Raw genomic sequence first — 19,178 nt, 5'->3', positions numbered from 1 at the left:
CAATCCATTCTCACTGAGCCGAATCATTCATGAGCCAAAATAAATCGTCTTGGTGAATTGAATCGTTTAATTCATTGCTATAAATTGGCTCACTCACTCACTCTGACTCACATTGCACATCACTACTGTGAACGTCACCAAGATTATTATAACGAAGCACACTTGCAGTTGTTTATTTACTTCGAGAAACGTCATTTCGGTACATCACCATAGCAACTGGTAGTTTTTAGCCGAAAGCGGGATCACCCGGCAACCGATCTAGAAGTTTTTGGTTGATGTGTGTTGATTTTAGAACCAAGCATTCTTTCCGGTGAAACACCATCGAATCGAAGACGATTTAAGATATTTGGAGAGAATGGCTACTGAAGCAGAAAGCGGGACGTTCATCGAATCGTTTTGCCTGAAGACACGCAACCCGGACCGCATGGTTCGACAACGGGCGCTAAAGGATTTCGAAGCGAATTTTCTGGCCACGGTGTCTAGCACCGAATGTGCGAATATATTCGATGAAACATACCTCGATATCCTCCGGTGCTACAGTGACCGCTTCGAGTCAGTGCGAATTCTTGCGGTAACCACAATCGACACGCTGCTGGAAAAACTACCGGCAAACGAGTACTATCTCGGGTATATCGTGCCAGTTCTGGCAAAGCGAATCGGACGGGCGGAAATCGTCGAAGAGAGCGAAGAGCTCCGTTTACAACTGCTGGAACAGTTGGGCAGATTGGTGGAGAAGTACAGCGACCGCGATGGACAGCGTGGTGACCCGCTGCTGAAGGTATTCGACGATATCGTGGACATACTGATCAAAACCTTACGCGACCCGTTCCCGGCGGCACAGAAAAAGAGTTGTGAAATTGTGCTGGCCATCGCAGGCGCTACGCCCAGCTTGCATTATCGAGCGGAAGCACTCGTTGCCCCGGCCAAGTCCGTACTTGGGCACCGTCATGCGGCGAATCGTATTGTTGCCGTCGAAGCGCTCGGTGAGCTTTCACTGCACATACTCACCAACGGGGACCGGATTTCGGAAATTATAATGGCAATATCGCCCCTCTTGATGGACGATGTGCCGTTTGTGAGGCGTGCCTGTGGACGAGCCGGGTGTTTGATGCTGCTTAAATTGCGAGATCGCTATTCTTTCTTTCATCGTATTCTTCCATTGGTTTTAAATTGGTAAGAATTAAATTCCTGGTAGATTTTGAACAAACATTTATTTGATGTTACTTTCCTCACAGCCTTACTGACGGCACGGCCGAAGTTCGTGAAGACATCGAGTTCCGCTGGAAGGAAGCAGGTGAACTGTATTATAAAGAAAATGAATCGGAATTGGCTAAGGCTGCTTTGATCGAAAAGCTGCCCGTCGGTTATCCGGTGGATCGGTACACTCGACCCACGCTTGCCTGCCGCGCCATCGTTCAGCGCAGCCTGCGGGTGGTCAATCTGGTGCTGCACGAAATGGAAGAATGGAAGGAGGACATCCGTCTACATGCAACAAAACTGTTGAAGCAAATCGTTCTTCACTCCGAGCGGGCATTTTCCTCCCAGTTTCTTGAGGTGAACCCAGTCTTGGCGAAGGCCTGCATGGATTCTGAAAAGTCGATCGTAACCGAGGTAGGTAGCGATGGATGTGATCAATTGTTTTCGCATTTTCTCTTCAATTACTTCCATTCTTTTTCCGCAGGCTTTGAATGTTTGTGAACTGATGGGAAAGCTGCTGGACTATGAAACGTGGAGCAAACATGTGGTAGCTGAGTTTCGAAAGTTTCCCTCAATCGGTCAACTCCGATGTATGCGAACGCTATACACCCATTCCGTGCAATGCGAAGAAAAACGGAAGGACATCAAAAAGTTTGCTGCACTTCTGCTCGATCCGGACGTATGCCACAATTTGAAGGAAACGTACCAGCTAGAGCTGCTAGAGTTTTGCAGCATCCTAGCGTTGGACGGACAAAGAAGAGAACTATCGGCGGCCTTGGAAGAAATTACGGTTAACGAACAGGAAACCGTCGAGAACCAATCCCTTGAACGTACACTTTACACAGTGATCCTTAAGGTGATTGCATTTTGCTACGAGGAAAAGGAACAAATCCGTGAAAAAGGCCTAGAAGTCCTTCGGCTGCTGGATAATGATATTGATAAGCTGCACGCACATCATTTAGCGAACGTGTTGGGAAATATTGAGCATTTGGAGAGCGAAAATTCGGATGCTAGCACCAACATTTTACTGCTGTGTGGTATTGTGTCGGTTTGTGGTTTCCAGGTAGGTTATACTACGGTGTTTAATAACGATGAAGTTTTTGAAATTTGATAAAAGCGATAATGAGAAATATGTAAACTTTTTCTACCCAGCAATCCTACTTTGATACACTTCGGGTAACTCTTGTCAAAGCTTTAACAAATGCGTCACCCGAAGGAAAGGTTAAGCTTTTCAGTGCAATATCGGTGGTAAGTATCCAGCTTCTAGTTTTTATTGTTTTTGGGCAAAAAAAGCTAATACCATTGTATTTGTGCTCCTTACAACTAGGCGATGCTTACATGGGAAGAGAAAAACAAACAATCCAAAGAAGTACAAATGGCCTTACTTAAACCATTCGTGGATGGTAAGTTTTAATCCGGTCGCAGTTGTACTCAGCCAAATTAATATCAAAATCCCTTTTTTGTTTCAGAACTCATTGCGCCGTCTTTGGTATGGTCTGTGGGCAGAAGCGCTGAGTCGATCCGTGCGATGGCAACTGCCTGCTTCGCCTCAATGGCACAGGGTGTAACGGCTGAAGTGGTATGATTTTGTGTTTTAGTAAATTATTTAAGCATTATTCAATTAATTTGATTCTTCATTCGAATTCGTAATATGGTCTAGTATATGCCACTGCTTACCGGATATTTGAATGTACTTGCGGGGCTGATTGACGATAACAACATTGCTACGCGAGCGTACACGCTCAAAGCGTTGGTGCGTTTGGACCAAGGGCTGGATTTGGAACTCCTGAAATTGATTGCATTCCCCATCCTTTCCCGGCTGGACGATCCCAGTAGCGAAGTGCGTGAGTTGGCAGCCATCTGCCTAGGGCGTTTGAAACTGAGCAAAGCCTGCACTGGGTCTGTCGATGCCACCGAATCGGTCGACTCCGCTTCCCAGCGCTGGGAGGACATACTCAAACAAATCCTGCCCGTTATGTTTCTGCATTTGGAAAATCCCGAGATTAAACTACGCAAAGCTATTACCGGTAAGTGATAGTTGTAACACAAAGGGTTCTCTTTTGATTTTGATGTTTTTTCTTCGTTCTTTTCTATTAGCTTCCCTTCAGCGACTTTATTTAGATAACCGGGAGCTCATGACAAGCTTGGCTAAAGTGTCAAATGTAACGGAGGATAACTTTATCGGTAGCATGCAATAAGATATTTCAATAATGAAAAATCATCGTAGAAGATTTTTTATGGAACAAAAAGAAAAACCTTTGAATAGTCTACGCACATTACTGTCGTTTTATAATAAACTTAATTTTTCAAATTTCAAATTAATATTTATTTGGAAATACTACTCATTTCAAAGCATCCGCGATAAGGATGCTGGCGTATATTTTTAACCAATCAAAAGAATACTGCCGATTTTTAACCATGGAATGTTCGAATGCCATTTCATTTCATGGGTAATTATTTTTTATGTTTTCTTTTTTTTTTTTTACACGAAGCCTGTAAAGTTGCACAATTGATAAAACCCTTTGTGCGCACTTAATACCTTGAACATCGGCGATGCTTTTTGCGCGCGAACCTTATAATGCCGTTTTTTCGGTGGTTAATTTACTGCTGAAGCGTGCAGCCAAAGTAATGCCCGCCGTAACATGGTAGTCCCAAATTCCAACGGTGTTGATGATGCGGCTTTGATGCATCGCTATGCTCTGCGTGAAGTATGCACTTTTATGCCACGTTTGCCATCCCTTCGGTGGCTTGTTCTTCCTGCCCTCTTCGTTTCGACGGAGCATATAATTGGGTTACGCGAGAGTACACGTTTAGTATGTGGACGGAGCTATGAACGGGTGATGAGGTAAAATGTTCGCTAGCAATCAGTGGGATGCGTCCGGGATGTGACGTGATGGGGTTTAATGGGCCTAGAAGCCATTACCGACACTTAAAACGCAAGCGCGGGAAGCTGCTTTCGACATCCGTTCCAACAGACGTTTGTTTTTGCTCAAGGTTGATATTTTATTATCACCCAAACACCGTAGTCTATATGTTAAAAGGGACACATTTTGTTTCATCCGGTTTGCGGCAGTGCAGGGGGAGAAGTGAAGAGCATAAAAGGAATCGATCCATTGATCGTTTTGTTTTATTTTCTACCACTATTTGAAAATTTTGTAATATTTTTCCTGTAACGTTTTTCTTTTCATGCGAGCTAACCATAATTGACAGTGTTCGTTGTTAAAAGGTTTCACGTTGTTACTTCTCCATTTTTTTCCATCTGCTTCATGCATGGAAACACCTGTTTTCACTCTTATTTTTTATGAACGTTCCCCTTCCGGATTTATCATGGAATTTATAACGTAAACGTATAACGTATTTATAACGTATTTTTTCAATAATTTATCCCAAATTTACTCCAGCCATATACCTGAGGAACTAAAGTCACAAGAAGAAATAAAGATTTTGCTAGCAAACCTTAGTAGGGTTCAAATATAGTTAGATTCGAGTAAAGTGTTAGTAGGTTAGTAAATTATTGTACTCATAAGCACACAGTGATTGACAGTGATAGAAAACGATTTTCAAAATGTATGTAGCTTTGTCATTTTCACAAAAGAATGTTTGTGCAAAAATGTGTTTAAATGACCACCGAATTCAAAGGACACCCGGTGCACGTATTGTCCGCTCGAAAGCACTCCAATTTAAGAGTTGCCTGGGGGATGTAACGTAATTAAACTTTATCCATCAAATGCAAACCAGATGTTCCAGCCACGTGCCAATATTTCTTCTCGTGTACCGTCTCACCTTTTACTGTTTGGCGAAGAAATAAAACTAAATATCTGCTAACGGACAGATCCTTTACATTCCCACTAATTACATTCGTCAAAGTTGCCACCATCGATGCCAAGTAGCTTCGTTTCTTCCAGTGGCCAATCGAAAAGGCAACTCCGGACATTCCATTCCGGATGACGTTCGTACGTTGCGTGTGAACGTCGCTAGTCCGGACTTGTGCCACCTCCCGGTAAACGTTACCAATTGGCCTGGGTCGCATCTAGGTGCAGGTGTCTGGTCATTTTTTTTCCAACTTGCTCTGCTCAGCCAACCAGCGTTGGCATGACGAATGGGAAGTTTTAATTGCTTTGGGAATGAACTTGGGCGATGCGCTCAAACAACGCGCTACGTTCCGAGGTGTCCTACCGACCGGTTGGCCTTGCCTTCGATTGGTTTCGTTTGCGCGAAAGGACGATGTAAAAGTTCCAAAACAGAATAAAAACGATAAACGTAGGACGAAAGTGCGTCTGTTGATTGTAGAAACACAAGGCGTCGAATGAAAAACGAAATCGCACCCTACTCTTGTCCATTAAATTATCGTTCCGGTGACTTTCATCCTGTTTCTAGCGACATGCGACACTCCAGACGGTTCATTCGAGAGACACAGCGGTGTGTAGCCTGCCGTACTGGGAATGTCGGAAAACGATAGGCACGTTCGGACAAGATACTGCGTACACTAAAACACTCAACGTTCAATTTTAATTAGAACATCATTTAACGGTTCGTCCCGATTTCGCGTTCCCGCCACGGTCGAGCATTCGCCAAGTCACGCTGTACGCTTTTCAGGAATGAATGAATCGCGCGAACAAACACACCAACCCAGCGTCGTCGGAAAAGCGAGCGGACGGAAAGCACCGTGTCCGGTGAACGGTTGCTCCGCCACAGTGCCGTTCACTAAATGGGTGCACGAATTAATGCACGTAAAATATGTTACCACCTAATGAACTGATTTTAATTGAATCAATTAGGTTGGAAATAAATCGACACCAAATCAATAGGCGCACCCAAAACGGTGGCCGCCTGTGGCCTAGGGTGAGTGGGTGGAGTGATGGCGGTGGTGATTGAGGTTTCCAACCGGATACAACCTGGCCGCCAATAAATTGTTGCCCGGTAACAAAACTGCGGTTTCAAATCATTGGCTTGGCAGAGTCACAAAAGGGGGTTGACACTCATTCGGTCACCAGAACCGCAATGCAGCAGCTAGTAATTTCGTTTCCGCACGCAAATATTGTGCCGCTTGAAAAAGAGTTAAATTGTGATCGAATTTGATTTTCCACCTCGATTTTCCCGGGGGTGGGTAACCGATTACCGAGAGGTTCGGCGTTGGGCTATGTTTGCCAGCAGACACGTTTGTTGGTGAATGCTTTAGGCAAACAATTTTATGACCCATTTCGGAAGTAATGAAAATATTTTCATAGTCACACATTTGGTTTGAACGACCCTATTGTTGAGATGCGGTGCGTTATCAGTGCTAACAGAAAGGAAACTCATAATATGTATTATTGTTGAGATTAATGGAATTTTAAATTCATTGGATGAATAGCAACTGTTGACTTAATTTGGCAAAGTTTTTACCTTAACTAAATGATAATAAGCCTACGGCCTACTGTTTGGGGTGTTGGGCAAGTGGTATTATTCTCCGAAGCCTAATAAACCATTATCTTAAACAGATAAATGACTTTAGAACCTACACTTTCCAATCGTAGAAATTGGTTATACGATATATTTTGCGACCTGATATGACTTTGTAATTTTGTAGCTTACAAAGCACAATTTATTTTACTAAGCAATTTGTTACTGGTTGTTGTAAGTAACAACATACAAAAACTCATTTGCATTGTAATGGGTGTGTTAAAAAACGATGGTTATATATATATATTTTTAGATAATATTGTAAAAGAAAAGTTTTTCCGAACCACAATATAATCTGTAAATTAAATAAAAAGCGCACGATTCTCGTTTAAAACTTCAATTGTTCTATTCCGTCTGGCACTGTATCCTAATCTGCTGTGGTTTACCTCGGTCAAATCTCCCTGTCCGTTCACGCAAAACGGACGGTAGGCTGGTTGGATGGCCAACGTTAATGGCAACCGGTTTTTACGGACCCACGGTTGTACCTCTCGTGTGAGGCGAGGTGGCTTCATCGACTGCGGGAAGTCAATAAGCGACTGTTTCAAGCCTAACTTCCTCCGATACGTCCGATTCCCGTACGAATGAGGTTGTTGGTCACCATCGCACGGAAGTTGTTGCTAGGTTATTTGTTATACGCCCGAAGGATTGACCGTACAACTTCAGACAGACGATTCGGTACGTGTACGATCGAACGTTGCTAGTTGGGTTTGAGAGGTGAAGTATTTTAGCTGAATTCCGACTGGATGCTGGAGTTTACAAAAGTGCAACCGATGATCTGAATGTTCGATGGAACCTCAATGGAGCTTTCCATTAGTCAGCGTCAGAAAATTCCACCATGTGTCAGCGTTTTTATCAACAACAAAAAAGTGCAACATTTTAATCTATAAAATAAATTTACCATACCGTAGGGACACCCCGGTAGGTTGGAGGTAAAATGTGTCCACCCTTCGATTTGTTTGTTGTTTGTAATTAGTTGCACATCAAACATTAGGCGAAGTTTATTAAAATCTCATTTTGTCGTTACACCGTCTGCGCGGTTAAGCCCCGGTTGGCTTATGGAAATGAGGAACATTATCATTTATCCACCATAGACACGCCAAACCGCAGCCCCGACCATGCATCGTTTTTCAATGATGTTGTTGAAAATGAATTTTGCAGGCAAAAACCGACAGCAAAACACAAACACATAAAAAAAACGAAAATCCCAGGACCAAACTGTGTGTCGCAAAAAAAAAAAAAACAGAGCAAAAGGAGTATTACCCACGGACCAATCGCAAACAATTCCGGCAAGTAAATAAATGTCCCAACAAATAAATCAAACACACATACCCGCGCGACCGTGATTTTAACGCCCTTTTATAGTCCCGGTTTTCCCGATCGTTCGCGCTGCGTCCACCATGAGGGTCAACCACGAGTGGCTGTCACGAGCAGACCACAAAACCCAAGGCCCATTCCAGTGCGCTGTCCGCACCGAGTGGCCCACGTGCTGCTGCTGTTGCTCATCCGGATCATCCCGGTCCGGAAGTGGTTCCACCACCGGTTCGATCGAGCCCGGAAAGCGAGCCAGCACACGGCCGTGTATTGACACGACCAGAAAGTTGATGCGTAGCACTGCTGTGTACGCGAGTCGTTATGCAAGGGGGGTGAGGGCGCAAGAAGGCCAGTACCGGTGGCCTACCGGGAACCATTACGATAAAGCGCCATCGGATGGGGTCAATCGAACCTAACCTAACGAGCGCCCGCGCACACCGCAGCAGCTCTTATCGTTTCACCACAAATCACACCGGGATGATAAATGAACAAATATGATTAATATTTTTATTTCCAAACTCCATCCACGGTCACCGGACGCATTTCGGAGGGGTTTTTGCAGGCCGAGCTGGAGGTGGTCGACAAATACTCAAATACATATACACACTCGCAAGCGAACACAGTGTGCGTTGCTTTTGGACAGCGTTGGGCAACGTTGTTGAAAGCACAATTTGAGTCTTGATACAGAATTGATCCGGTGTTGTACATTTTCTATATTTTTAGTTTTATTTTCATTTGTTTGTTACTATCTTAACTGACCGTTCTGGTAAGTTCATTTTAGATTTTATATTTTCTGTCAAAACTGCAACACCACATTCGCATCGAAATAATTTCTTGTTCGTTTATACATTTTCCAACAAAACATCGGTCACACTAAAAGCATCAATTAATTATTGTTTAATTATCAACCAATTTAAAAAAAATAAGTTTTTATGTTCATTTCTTGGAAAAAGAAAACACTTTGTGGTCGGATGAATACAACTTTATATTTTTCCCTCAAATAGACTTCGAATTGATTACAAGTCCGGGATGAGCTTAATTTCTTCATGGGCCGGGTCATATATAAGGCTTAGGAAACTAATATCTATTTGCTACGTCCGCCATTGGGGCAACCGCAGTGCGCGCACAAACAACCACCAATACCGACAAACAACTGGCCCGATTTGCGGATTGCGAATTGTTTGAGTTCGAGCACCGTGGTGGCGTTTTTATTGCTCATCGTTACGAAATCTATGGTTCACTGAAGCTCACCCGCAAGGGGAAAAGTATGAAGTAGGAGGAGATGGGGTTGCTTGGGGCGGTGGTAGGATTAACCCGTGGTTTCCGTTTTCGGCTCGCGTTCCTCGCTCACGGGTAGTGGGCAGGGGTAGTTTTTCTACACCCACCACCCAAGTGTGGAGTGAAGGTAATAAAAAATAATAAATAACAGCTTTCCGCCATTTTCAGTCGTGGGAGGGTCGTGCGCCTGTTTGCCCCGGGTCATAATTCCTGCCCGCCAGCGTTTTCCATCAAACACCGAGCGGTTGGAGGAAGAAACGGAAGTCAAATCTTGAAGCCCCAACATCCGGTTTCGGTGGTGGCGTCGGTTGTAACGCGCTTCATGAGGTTAGCGACACATCAATAAATAATGACAGTTGCCGCTGTCGGCTGTCGGCTTAGGATCGTAGGAGGCTGTTCGTAGGACATACACACACGCACACACACACACATAACGAAAGACGGAAACGTTAGCGGTCGGAGATGCGATGTTCCGGAAGCGAATGGAGTAATTTTTCATACGATTCGCTTCCGGGCGCCGCCGGGAAGGCTGCCCAGATTAAACCGGGTAGGTAGCGGAAGGCGCTATCGTGCCTTGGGGAAGGGGTGGTTAGAAAAATTGACCGTAGATGGCTTTAATCTACCGAAAAACCGGATATACGGCATTAGCAATGGGCTGCGGATTAGGATAATATATCATAATGGCGGGACCCGTGGAGAGTTGGGGTTAACCGGAAAGGACAGGGAGGGAGTTTGTGGTGCGACCTTGGCTCTGCATGAAGGGGCCGACATGCTGGAGATAAGCTGTAACTAAAGCGAATTCGAAGCGGAGTATTTCCCGTTTTTGTTCGCTTACGGCACAGTTTGCTCGTATTCCGCTAATAAATTACAATTTGAATTATTCAATTCATGAGTAGTTCATTCGACCGGCAAAATTGATTCCAATTATTTGATCAAGGGTTAATCTGGTGCTAACTAAATATACAAATTACCGTATTTAACGGATTACTGCACCCGGCTTTGAATACGGGATATGATATTCTGTTATCGTAAAACTAAAAGTTTAATTCTTACCCTAGTGAAAATGCTGGCGACTCATTTTAAACATATTGTATTGAATTGTAGGGAATGCAATAGAATTAGATAACTCAAAGGAAAACTAGTTCGACAAATCATTCTGAAAACCTGTAGGCTAAGCAGAAAGGTAATTAAACATCTGCTTTCTCAAAAGAAACTATGCTATACTCAACCATTATGTTCGGTTTCCGGTTTCCAATCAAATGCACATTTTAATCTGCTGAATACGGTCACGTGGACATTAATGGATTGCAAATGAAGATCTCTCATTCACAACTGATAAGAATTTTAATCGGATAAACATTTTTATCTGTTACTTGCATTGTGTTTAATGGCCTGCATGCTGACCAATGACATGATTCGAATGGAGCTGATTGTTTGGGATGCTTTTTTCCACGCGTGTTGTAGGTGTGTTAAGGATAAGATCCCCCACCCTCTCACGTGGATAATTGTTTAATGAAGACATAAGTCAAAATAATGCCTTTTAAATTGAATGCACCAACGGTTACGGACTGATTTAGCCTCAAAGGAACCGGGGCAATAATTTGCTTCGACCGTATCCACCAATTAATTCCTTCCGGCGGACGGGGAACCACTCGGACAAACGGACCCTTCTGTTCGCATGTGTGTGTGTGTTTGTATGTGCGTGTTCAAACATTACATTCCCGGTGGCAGAATGGCTCGTTTTCGGATTCTCGTCCGGTCCTCGCGTGCTCCATTTAGATCCGCCGGCGAATATCCCATTCGTTATCCATATCCATCCATGCCTGGGAATGCTGAAGATGCTGCGGAGCGTTTTCCGTTGGGGGCCTATTCACTGGCACCTTTGCAAAGGCTCTCCGGGGTAAAGGATATTCTTCTATTTCTTGCGGAAGCCATCAGCACACATGCACACACACTCAGTAAAGCCACAGTCCAAGGGTCGAGAGTGCATCGGTGCGAATGGGGAAGTGCACGTTCCCCTCAAAAGAGATTTTAATTGCTCCTTCCTTACGTGACGAGGCAGTACTGCCGGCGTTACCAATGGTCTGGATTGAGACGGATAGTCCATGAGTATGTGTGTGTGTGTTGGAATGGGAATCCATAAATTCTATCCATGCGCCCGTAGCAAGTTATCTTAGGCGTGTTATCTAACAGTGGCTCCAGCGTACGCCGTATCCTTCTGCTGATGGGCAAACCAACCTGACTCCCGGGTGCCGATTGCGTTGTTGGTACCGAGTAAATAACTGTGCGCCTCTCCAAAGAACCTCCAACGAGAAATGAACCTACTCACCTCAGGAGGTACTTTGGGTGGCGGAACCGGAACTAGAACCCTTCCTCCAAGCAATCGGCATCGGAACGTGCCGTGTTCAACCATTGGCTTTGGGCACGCCGGCACGGGTGGAAGCTACTCTGGCGTGCGCTTAAAATGTTCCCAACGGCATTAATCCACCGTTTGGAGCGGAGGAACTCTACCAGGAGAGTGGAGGAAGGTGATTTTTGGCACGCCAGGATTGATCCAGAAGCCAGCTACGACCCCGCTGCGATAATGCCAGTACCGAGCATTGCCTAGTTTCGGGCGAACAGGGTTACGGGAATCGACCTCTTGAGATTTTGCCCCCGGGAAAGAAGTGTTCCACCGCGTTCGCAACGGATGGAACCGAGCTGCGTTGCGTTGGGCCCCCGGGTTTCGCCTCAGGCACCGTTTGGTTGAGGTGGCAATCAATTTATGCATAGAACTTGCGAAATCTAGCATGAGTGGATAAATCTCGAAACAAGTGCTTTGAATGCTTGCACCGAGTGGAAGTGCATGTCTGCTTGGATGACCAGTGCTTGCCGAAAAGTTGATGAAGTGTGTGTTTGTGTGATTTTTTTTTGTAGATTTTGTAACAGTTTAATTTTGTGTTGGAACCAGGGGCGTTGGAAGTCGAACAGCACTTCGGAGATATTGTAAAACTGGTAGGTTCTGCTGATCCTTTTATTACGAAAAAGAAGGCAGTTAGTATCTTTAATCCTAATTTTTAAATTCTTTATCTAAGAATTTATTAAGAATCTATTAAAATGAAAAAAAAAATCCATCTGACCATCAACTGTCTGATTTTTCTTAGGTACAAAAATCCACTTGTATTACAGCCAGTAGATTGGCGAGAGTGTAATTGAATTTCCCTAGACTTTAATTCCCCCCGGGGAGTCAAGCCGCCGACCAGGATGCAGATAACGGTGACCATTTTTGTCAGAAAACGGCACTTAAGACAACGACCCTTTTGCCGTCCAGAGTTGGCCCATGCTGCACGTTGGCGACCAGAAGCACCCCCTTATCTGGCATCCTTTACCCGACACTTGTTTGCCGTCTGATTTGCCTATCTGTAATAGTAATCGACCTGCTACCTGGTCGATCTGGTTGCAAGAGCACATCCTTCCGACTGTTCCGCTCCGGTTTGGCATCCACAGTGGGCACGTTTCAGGCACGCGAACGTGTGCTTCTGTTTGACTATTGATAATGGAATAATAACTCATGTCGGAACGAGCGCGCGCACCCGTCCCAAGTGAGCGGGTGGGCAGATTCACCTCGGAGGAGAAGAGTCAAAAATTCACACCGGAAGCTCAGCCGGTTTCGATTTTCTTCTTTTCACCAAGCTCTTTGTGCAACCCGAACGGGGACACATCATGCCCTTCCACAGTACGGTTCTTACGGTGAGTTTGTTCCACCTTTTTACAACCACCTCACCGGACGTGATTTATTGTTTTATGATGGCTTTTCGATGGGATCGTTGTTGGCGTCCCAGGAGATTTGACTGTTGGCACGTTTGCTCACCGATGGGGTATTAGCATTTTGTTGACTTATTGCACACATTCAACCTTCCGCATTTGATGGCAGGATGATGGTGATCAAAGCTAATGAACCCTGTTGCATTTAATTAATTGAACAAATGTTTGCTTCCATTTTCGAATTTTCATTCATTGCATCCCGCTACAAGTGTTTATGACGTTGCACAAACATGATTAGTTTATGAGCACGAATGTTTACGGGTTTGTCCCAGGAATATGGACATGGTTTGTTTGTTTTCTATTACTAAATAAGTAAATATTGTTTTAAAGTTTGTTGGAAAGATCATTAGAATAGAATTTGAACTTTTTCACCATTTGCTTGGAGAAATTCGTTGGAAATGATGTTTTTTTAACTTCCTCGAAATTGTCCTTTATTACGCAATTTGATCAGATTCTTCACAAGAAATAAAATCTATATATAACCTCCGGCACCGTAACGAGATTCATCGGAAAACTTAGAGCTCAAACCTTTAAGAATGGACCAATGTAGCTGTGCAATATTATGGCGAACATTTTTACCTTTAATCGTCAACTTTGCTCTCGCGAGCGTCCTTTCGATGGGTAGTTAAATTTGGATGGCAAAAATCACATTTCGTTCTCCTTCCACTCGTTACGATGGTGTCCGATGTGGTGGTGCGATCATCTCGTATTTTTATGCACCAGCAGTATTCGGCCCGCGGCATTCGGTAGCCAAACAGAATAAAAATTCCCGCTCGTACAATGTACCGAAAAAGAAAACAAATCGGTAGAATATTGAAAACTAGCGACAGGAGAAATTTTTCAATAAAAAATGGAAAACCACCAACCGCCATCTTTACCACGAGCTGCCAGGGATTCACCATTCGGATCGGAAGAAAATTGGTATTCTCTTTATCGCTCGCTTGGATTGGTTGTGTGCTGTTATTATATTTTTTTCCCCTATTTCAATTCCTTCCCCAACTACCTCCCCTCTAAGACCGTCGCCAACTGGGTGGGAAGCCGGTGTTGGTAAGTGGGAATCTTGGGACATTGTCTTATTGCTGGTTTGCGAACGACTTGGTGGAGACGCATGGTGGATGGAGGCGCCCGGTCTTTTGTGCAAGGAATTTCAACGTCGAAGCAAACGGTGGTGAGTTTTCAATTTCTAATAGCACCACGCTTTTCTCCGGTTGCTGCGACCTTTGAAACGGAGTGTGTAAGTAAAAGTTGTCTTGCAATTTGTGCAATAAATGTACGGATAGGATGTATTTTCTTATGTTTCAAAAGCTACTGACTTACATTTGAGATGTTCTATGTTTTGTGGATTTTCCATTTCAGTATTTTAATTGCATCGCAGATTTCGATAACATTACTAAAAATTATGTTAACATTTGAAAAAAAAAAAATTTTTTCAATACTATGGGCCCCAAAACTTTTTTTTTTTCATACGAAATATGAAGCGCGTAATGTTGCCAAGGAATTGTGTAATGATGAACATAAATTGGGTCCTTTCAAAAGCGTCAATCCTTCAAGGCCATCTATAACCCAAAACACAAACGAATCTTAATGGGCTTCGTTATGCTTTGTACATTACGAAGGGCACCTTTGGAATTTACGTAATTCGTAAGATCTATTGACTTTACGATCCTTTGGGAACCACAACCGAATGGCGCGAATTTTGATTTCCATCAGCAAAATCGTTCAACGATCTTCGCTCCAATGTTCCTCCTCCTTCACTTTTGCAGAAGATATGAATTCGTGTTCCTCAGAATCTATTTAAGTTTTCAGCTAGTTTGTGATCAATGTTGGAACAGAAAAGGGAGAGAGAGAGAGATAGGAAAGGGATAGGAAATGGCAAAAAAGAACGTGATAGAAACCTGTCCCGCTGCTAACTAGCTTGAGTTCGCACATTTTAGCCAACGTGGAGCGAGAAAGAGGAAGCAAAGTGGATAATGGCATCGAAAACGGTCCGAAGCACGTCCAAGTGGGTTTCAAGTTTCAACTGGCTGGAAAGACCGGTCGCGTAAGGATGTCGCTTTTAGCTATCCTGCGCGCATTCAACATGAATTTTCCATTATTTAAATCAACTGAGAAAATTAGTGAAATTGATTTTATTCCAAATATTTTTACTATATAATTTTACCCACAAACTGGATGGTGTATGTGTGTGTGAGTGAATCGTTGCTCTCTACGCCGCGCTTTCCTTCTTTTCCAAAATGGCCAATGTGAAGTGTCTTCCAACAAGCGCAGTGGAATCTTAAGGCGAGGTTTTTCGAATTCCGACACGCGGTGTACGGTGGAATAAAACGTTACGAAGGGTGCGAGGTTAGAATTCCGGGGTTCAAATAAGCATCGGAATGGATACTGGCCCGGAGGGTGTGAGAAAATCTTTCCAGGAAGTTGCCCTTCCCGTGAAGCCTTTATCATCCCTGAATCTATTCCCCCTCCACTTTCTGGGGTTAGTCAATAAATTATTCAAGCTCGCAACAAACGGTGCAACCGGCAGGATTTCGTGTTGCGTGGCAAGTGGGAGGGAAATTTGGTGCGCGAAAATTCGATAACATCACAAGTGGCCCATTTCCTATCGAAAGTGTAGTGGATTGCATCCGTTCGACGATTTAACCACGGTGGAATGAACGCAACAGCAGAAACGGTAATCAGGGGATACTGGACGATCTAATCTGTGATCTTTACGATTTTATTGACTTACATATTTACTGTTAACCAATACAATAAAATTCCAAGAGAAATATATCTCGCTTCCTGGATTTTTCCTTGTATTTATTGAAACTTCAATATTCAAGTTTATATAATATTTATCTAGTTATGAACATGGTGCTCGGTTAATGCGAATGAATATTTGTTAGACACTCTTGCCCACCTTCAATATCATCGAATCATTCTCCAAATCAAACGAAGATTATTGAGCCTCGGCACAGTTTTAGCAATATATTTAATTGCCCCAACATATTCAAATCAAACTCCCCCATTCGCTCCCTGAAACATACGCCATCCTCGTGGGATATAACCGACGCGCACGATTCATACCCACTCGAATAGGTTTTAGTGAAAAGCAAAATCCACAAGCTGTACAAATGAATATTAAACAAACAATCGAACACACACCCCGGACCGCGACCGTGCGGATCTGTGACCGGAAGCCGGATCGATGGATAAAAGGCAGTTCATTAAATTATCCTCATCTCGGGCTTCGAGGGCCACACTACTTGCATCGGTTTCAATTTCTGCACTTTAGTTCAACCCCCTTTCCGCGCCTGCAAACCCGATGTCATCAACGAAAAAGCGATGAAATTCTAATTAGAGCTAATAAAATTATCTCTCCCCATTTTTCCCGGGACCCCAGCTTCCATTGGTGTTGATTCAGCTTGTCGTCGTTCGGGTGGGCCTGGGGTTTTTTGTCCACCGTTGTTGCCTGTGCCGTGGGCTCAACCCATTGACAAAACATACTGCAACGTTCGGTGAAAGTGTGGCCCAGTTGAAGCGTTAAAAAGCGAGCTTTCGAATGCAGCCGCGGGAACGGAAACGGTTGCTGGAAACGTGCTAGGAGAAGGACTGATGGTCTAACGTTTGTCCAGTGCGACGATGACCCGAACGGGGCAAGTGGTGCTCGGACCGAAAAGTGCAACCCGAATTAAATTGAGTCTCATCAAATTTCAACTCACAACTTCCTGCCAGGGAACGTGTTTAGTTTGGCGTCCTTTTTCTCCTCGAACCTCAACGCGATCAACCCGTTGACAAGGTGTGTTCTGCCGAACATTGTCCCTTTTAGTACCGTTCCCCGGGTAGTGAGCGCAGTTCAAAAGAACATTCGTGGGAAAGTACCACGATGAGAGAACGATGGGAAATTTCGTACACTTTATGTGTGCATCGAACAAACGGCACAAAAGTCCTGTGTCCGATGGTTTTGGGGGTAGGTTATAATGTTGGCTCGAATTTTGAAACTTCCACACAGAATTCCACCTCTCTAGATAACGATGGCTCATTTATCAACACCTCCATCGAACGACGAGGTATTGCCTTCAATCAGCATGATTATCTTCTTCATCATGAACTTCCGCGCGTGAAGGGTTCACTCCAACCATGTCCTCAGCATAAATGGTAATTACGCCACCGGTACACAGGCATCAGAAATTGAACCTAATTGATTTATTTTAATTAGGTAAAAACATCCAACATCCTGTGGCGTCGTGTTTTGTGTGCCGACCGAAAAGCGAGTAGCAAAATCCAGGATGGAAATCAAGGGAAACCAACCACCGTACGCAACCCGCAAAGTTACTCCCGCTCGATCGAAAAACGGAAGCGTGTTTGTGCGACGGGTCATATTTTCCGTACACCCGTCATCGGTTCCGTTATGAGAAGGTTGTTTGCCACTTTTGTTTTTGCTTTGTTTGATCCTCCCGCGGGACCCAAGTCAACGGCACTCGTCAAACGTTGCGTGAAGCGCTACGCCACGTGAACCGGTTGTCGCCACGATCATCATTATGATAATTTAATCTAATTACGAAACATGCTTCCCTCACCCGTCCGGGCCACCGACTATCGGGTACTGGAACATGTGCGTATCTTTGACAAGGAAAGAGGAAAAAAACCATAAAACAACGAAGGAAAACAACAGGTTTGTTTTGAGCTCGTTGCCGATGTGATGCATGGATGATGGCTTCCGCGGAATCCACGCACATGGTCGTGGAAAAATTGGTTGCAAAATGGAAATTTACTCGCGCACACCTCGCATCTTTGCGATGAAACTTTTGTGTTCACGTGCCCTCGCACACACACCCATTCATACATTCTGTCCAGAGCCAAACGAACTGGTTCCCGGTGGGTGTGGGAAATGAAGTGATGGCGAGTGCAGGTGAGATGAACAAGTGATTGAGTATTTTAACGCAACCCTCTTCGCATGCTGGTTGCGGGACTTCAATTTTTCGCGTGGAAACTTTGAAATCTCGTTTGGGTAGATTACGCTTTACACGTGTACCATTACCCGGAGGCTAATGAAATGATGTCGAGCTTATATACCGGGACTGTACGGTGTGGGCTTCGGTGAACTTTTCCCGAATTTCGATCGCTTTGCAAGGCGTCGTTTCAGCAAATTACGAGTAAGCCAGGTAACGTCCTATCCATTGCGCAAGCAGCATGACTCGCATGACTAGCGAGCTCGCCATCAACGGTTTGCTGGTGCTTTGCAGCGTGGGTAATGCTCGCGTAATTGATGGCGTGCGTTGGGTTATGCATGGTGATAGCTGGTGTTTTTGGGTTCCGGCTACCATGCTCCAGCTGGGGAAACAACCGAAGTGTAAGTTAGGCTTCGGTGGCCTCGAATTAGGTGGCATCGAATAAACAGGGTGGTTAGATGGGAAGAGAATGTTAGTGTTTTATTGTTAAGAATACGCCAGATCGAGCGGAAATTATTATAATTTCTTGTTTGGAGTGGACCAAAACCCTACGGATTCCGGATTTGCAAAAATGATCCGTCCATGACGAACTGAATTCTCCATACCCTGCCATAAGCTGAAAAGGTGCATATGCCAACATAACTCTACTTACTGTCGAAGGCGGATCTGCCCATGAGCAGACTGAGCAGCCGTGGGAGTAAGAGGAAACCCAAGAAACTACCGATATAATTTGTCATTTATATTTTTCACTTTTGGTTTTTATTATTGCTTTATTATTGTTAATTTTCACCTTTAAAAGCTTGGTGGAATGTGTTTTTTTGCTTTTTTGCGGTCTAATGTTATCGTTTGAAGTGCCTGTGTATTTGCAAAAGTGTGTATTACTGCAAATTAATTTCCTCATCGTAGTGTAAATTGATCAAAGGATGTAATATTTGGAATATGATTTCAACTGTATTGTGTGACCGTGAAAAATCCAAAGAATAATGGTAGTTATTTGCACTTTACATAAAATATCCTCTATTCACAAAAAATAGCTTTGAATGCGTTAAAAAAAGAAGAAAAGATCAAAATAAAAAAAAAGTATTTAAAGAGTAGTTTCAAACAGAAAACTATTATGTCTGCTCGGTATAGGATTCGTAGTTGTTTACTCGTCTCTTCCTTAGACCCAGAAGGCAGAGTTATACAGGAGGCAGAGTTTAACAAATTATTTGTTAT

General features: G+C 43.9%; 1 protein-coding gene across 1 annotated transcript; it reads left to right on the top strand.

The window, feature by feature from the left end:
* The first annotated feature begins 355 nt into the window (after positions 1-355).
* LOC131284435 (dynein axonemal assembly factor 5) lies at positions 356-3,395 on the top strand. The gene is made up of 8 exons (XM_058313292.1): positions 356-1,173; positions 1,236-1,611; positions 1,682-2,260; positions 2,350-2,445; positions 2,525-2,600; positions 2,667-2,776; positions 2,858-3,224; positions 3,295-3,395. Exons 1-8 carry the CDS (start codon positions 356-358, stop codon positions 3,393-3,395), a joined length of 2,523 nt encoding a protein of 840 aa, XP_058169275.1.
* Positions 3,396-19,178: the final 15,783 nt, after the last annotated feature.

This window comes from Anopheles ziemanni, chromosome 3, assembly GCF_943734765.1.
Source record: "Anopheles ziemanni chromosome 3, idAnoZiCoDA_A2_x.2, whole genome shotgun sequence".
Lineage (NCBI taxonomy): Eukaryota > Metazoa > Arthropoda > Insecta > Diptera > Culicidae > Anopheles > Anopheles ziemanni.
This window is presented reverse-complemented; position numbering and strand designations above follow the sequence as displayed.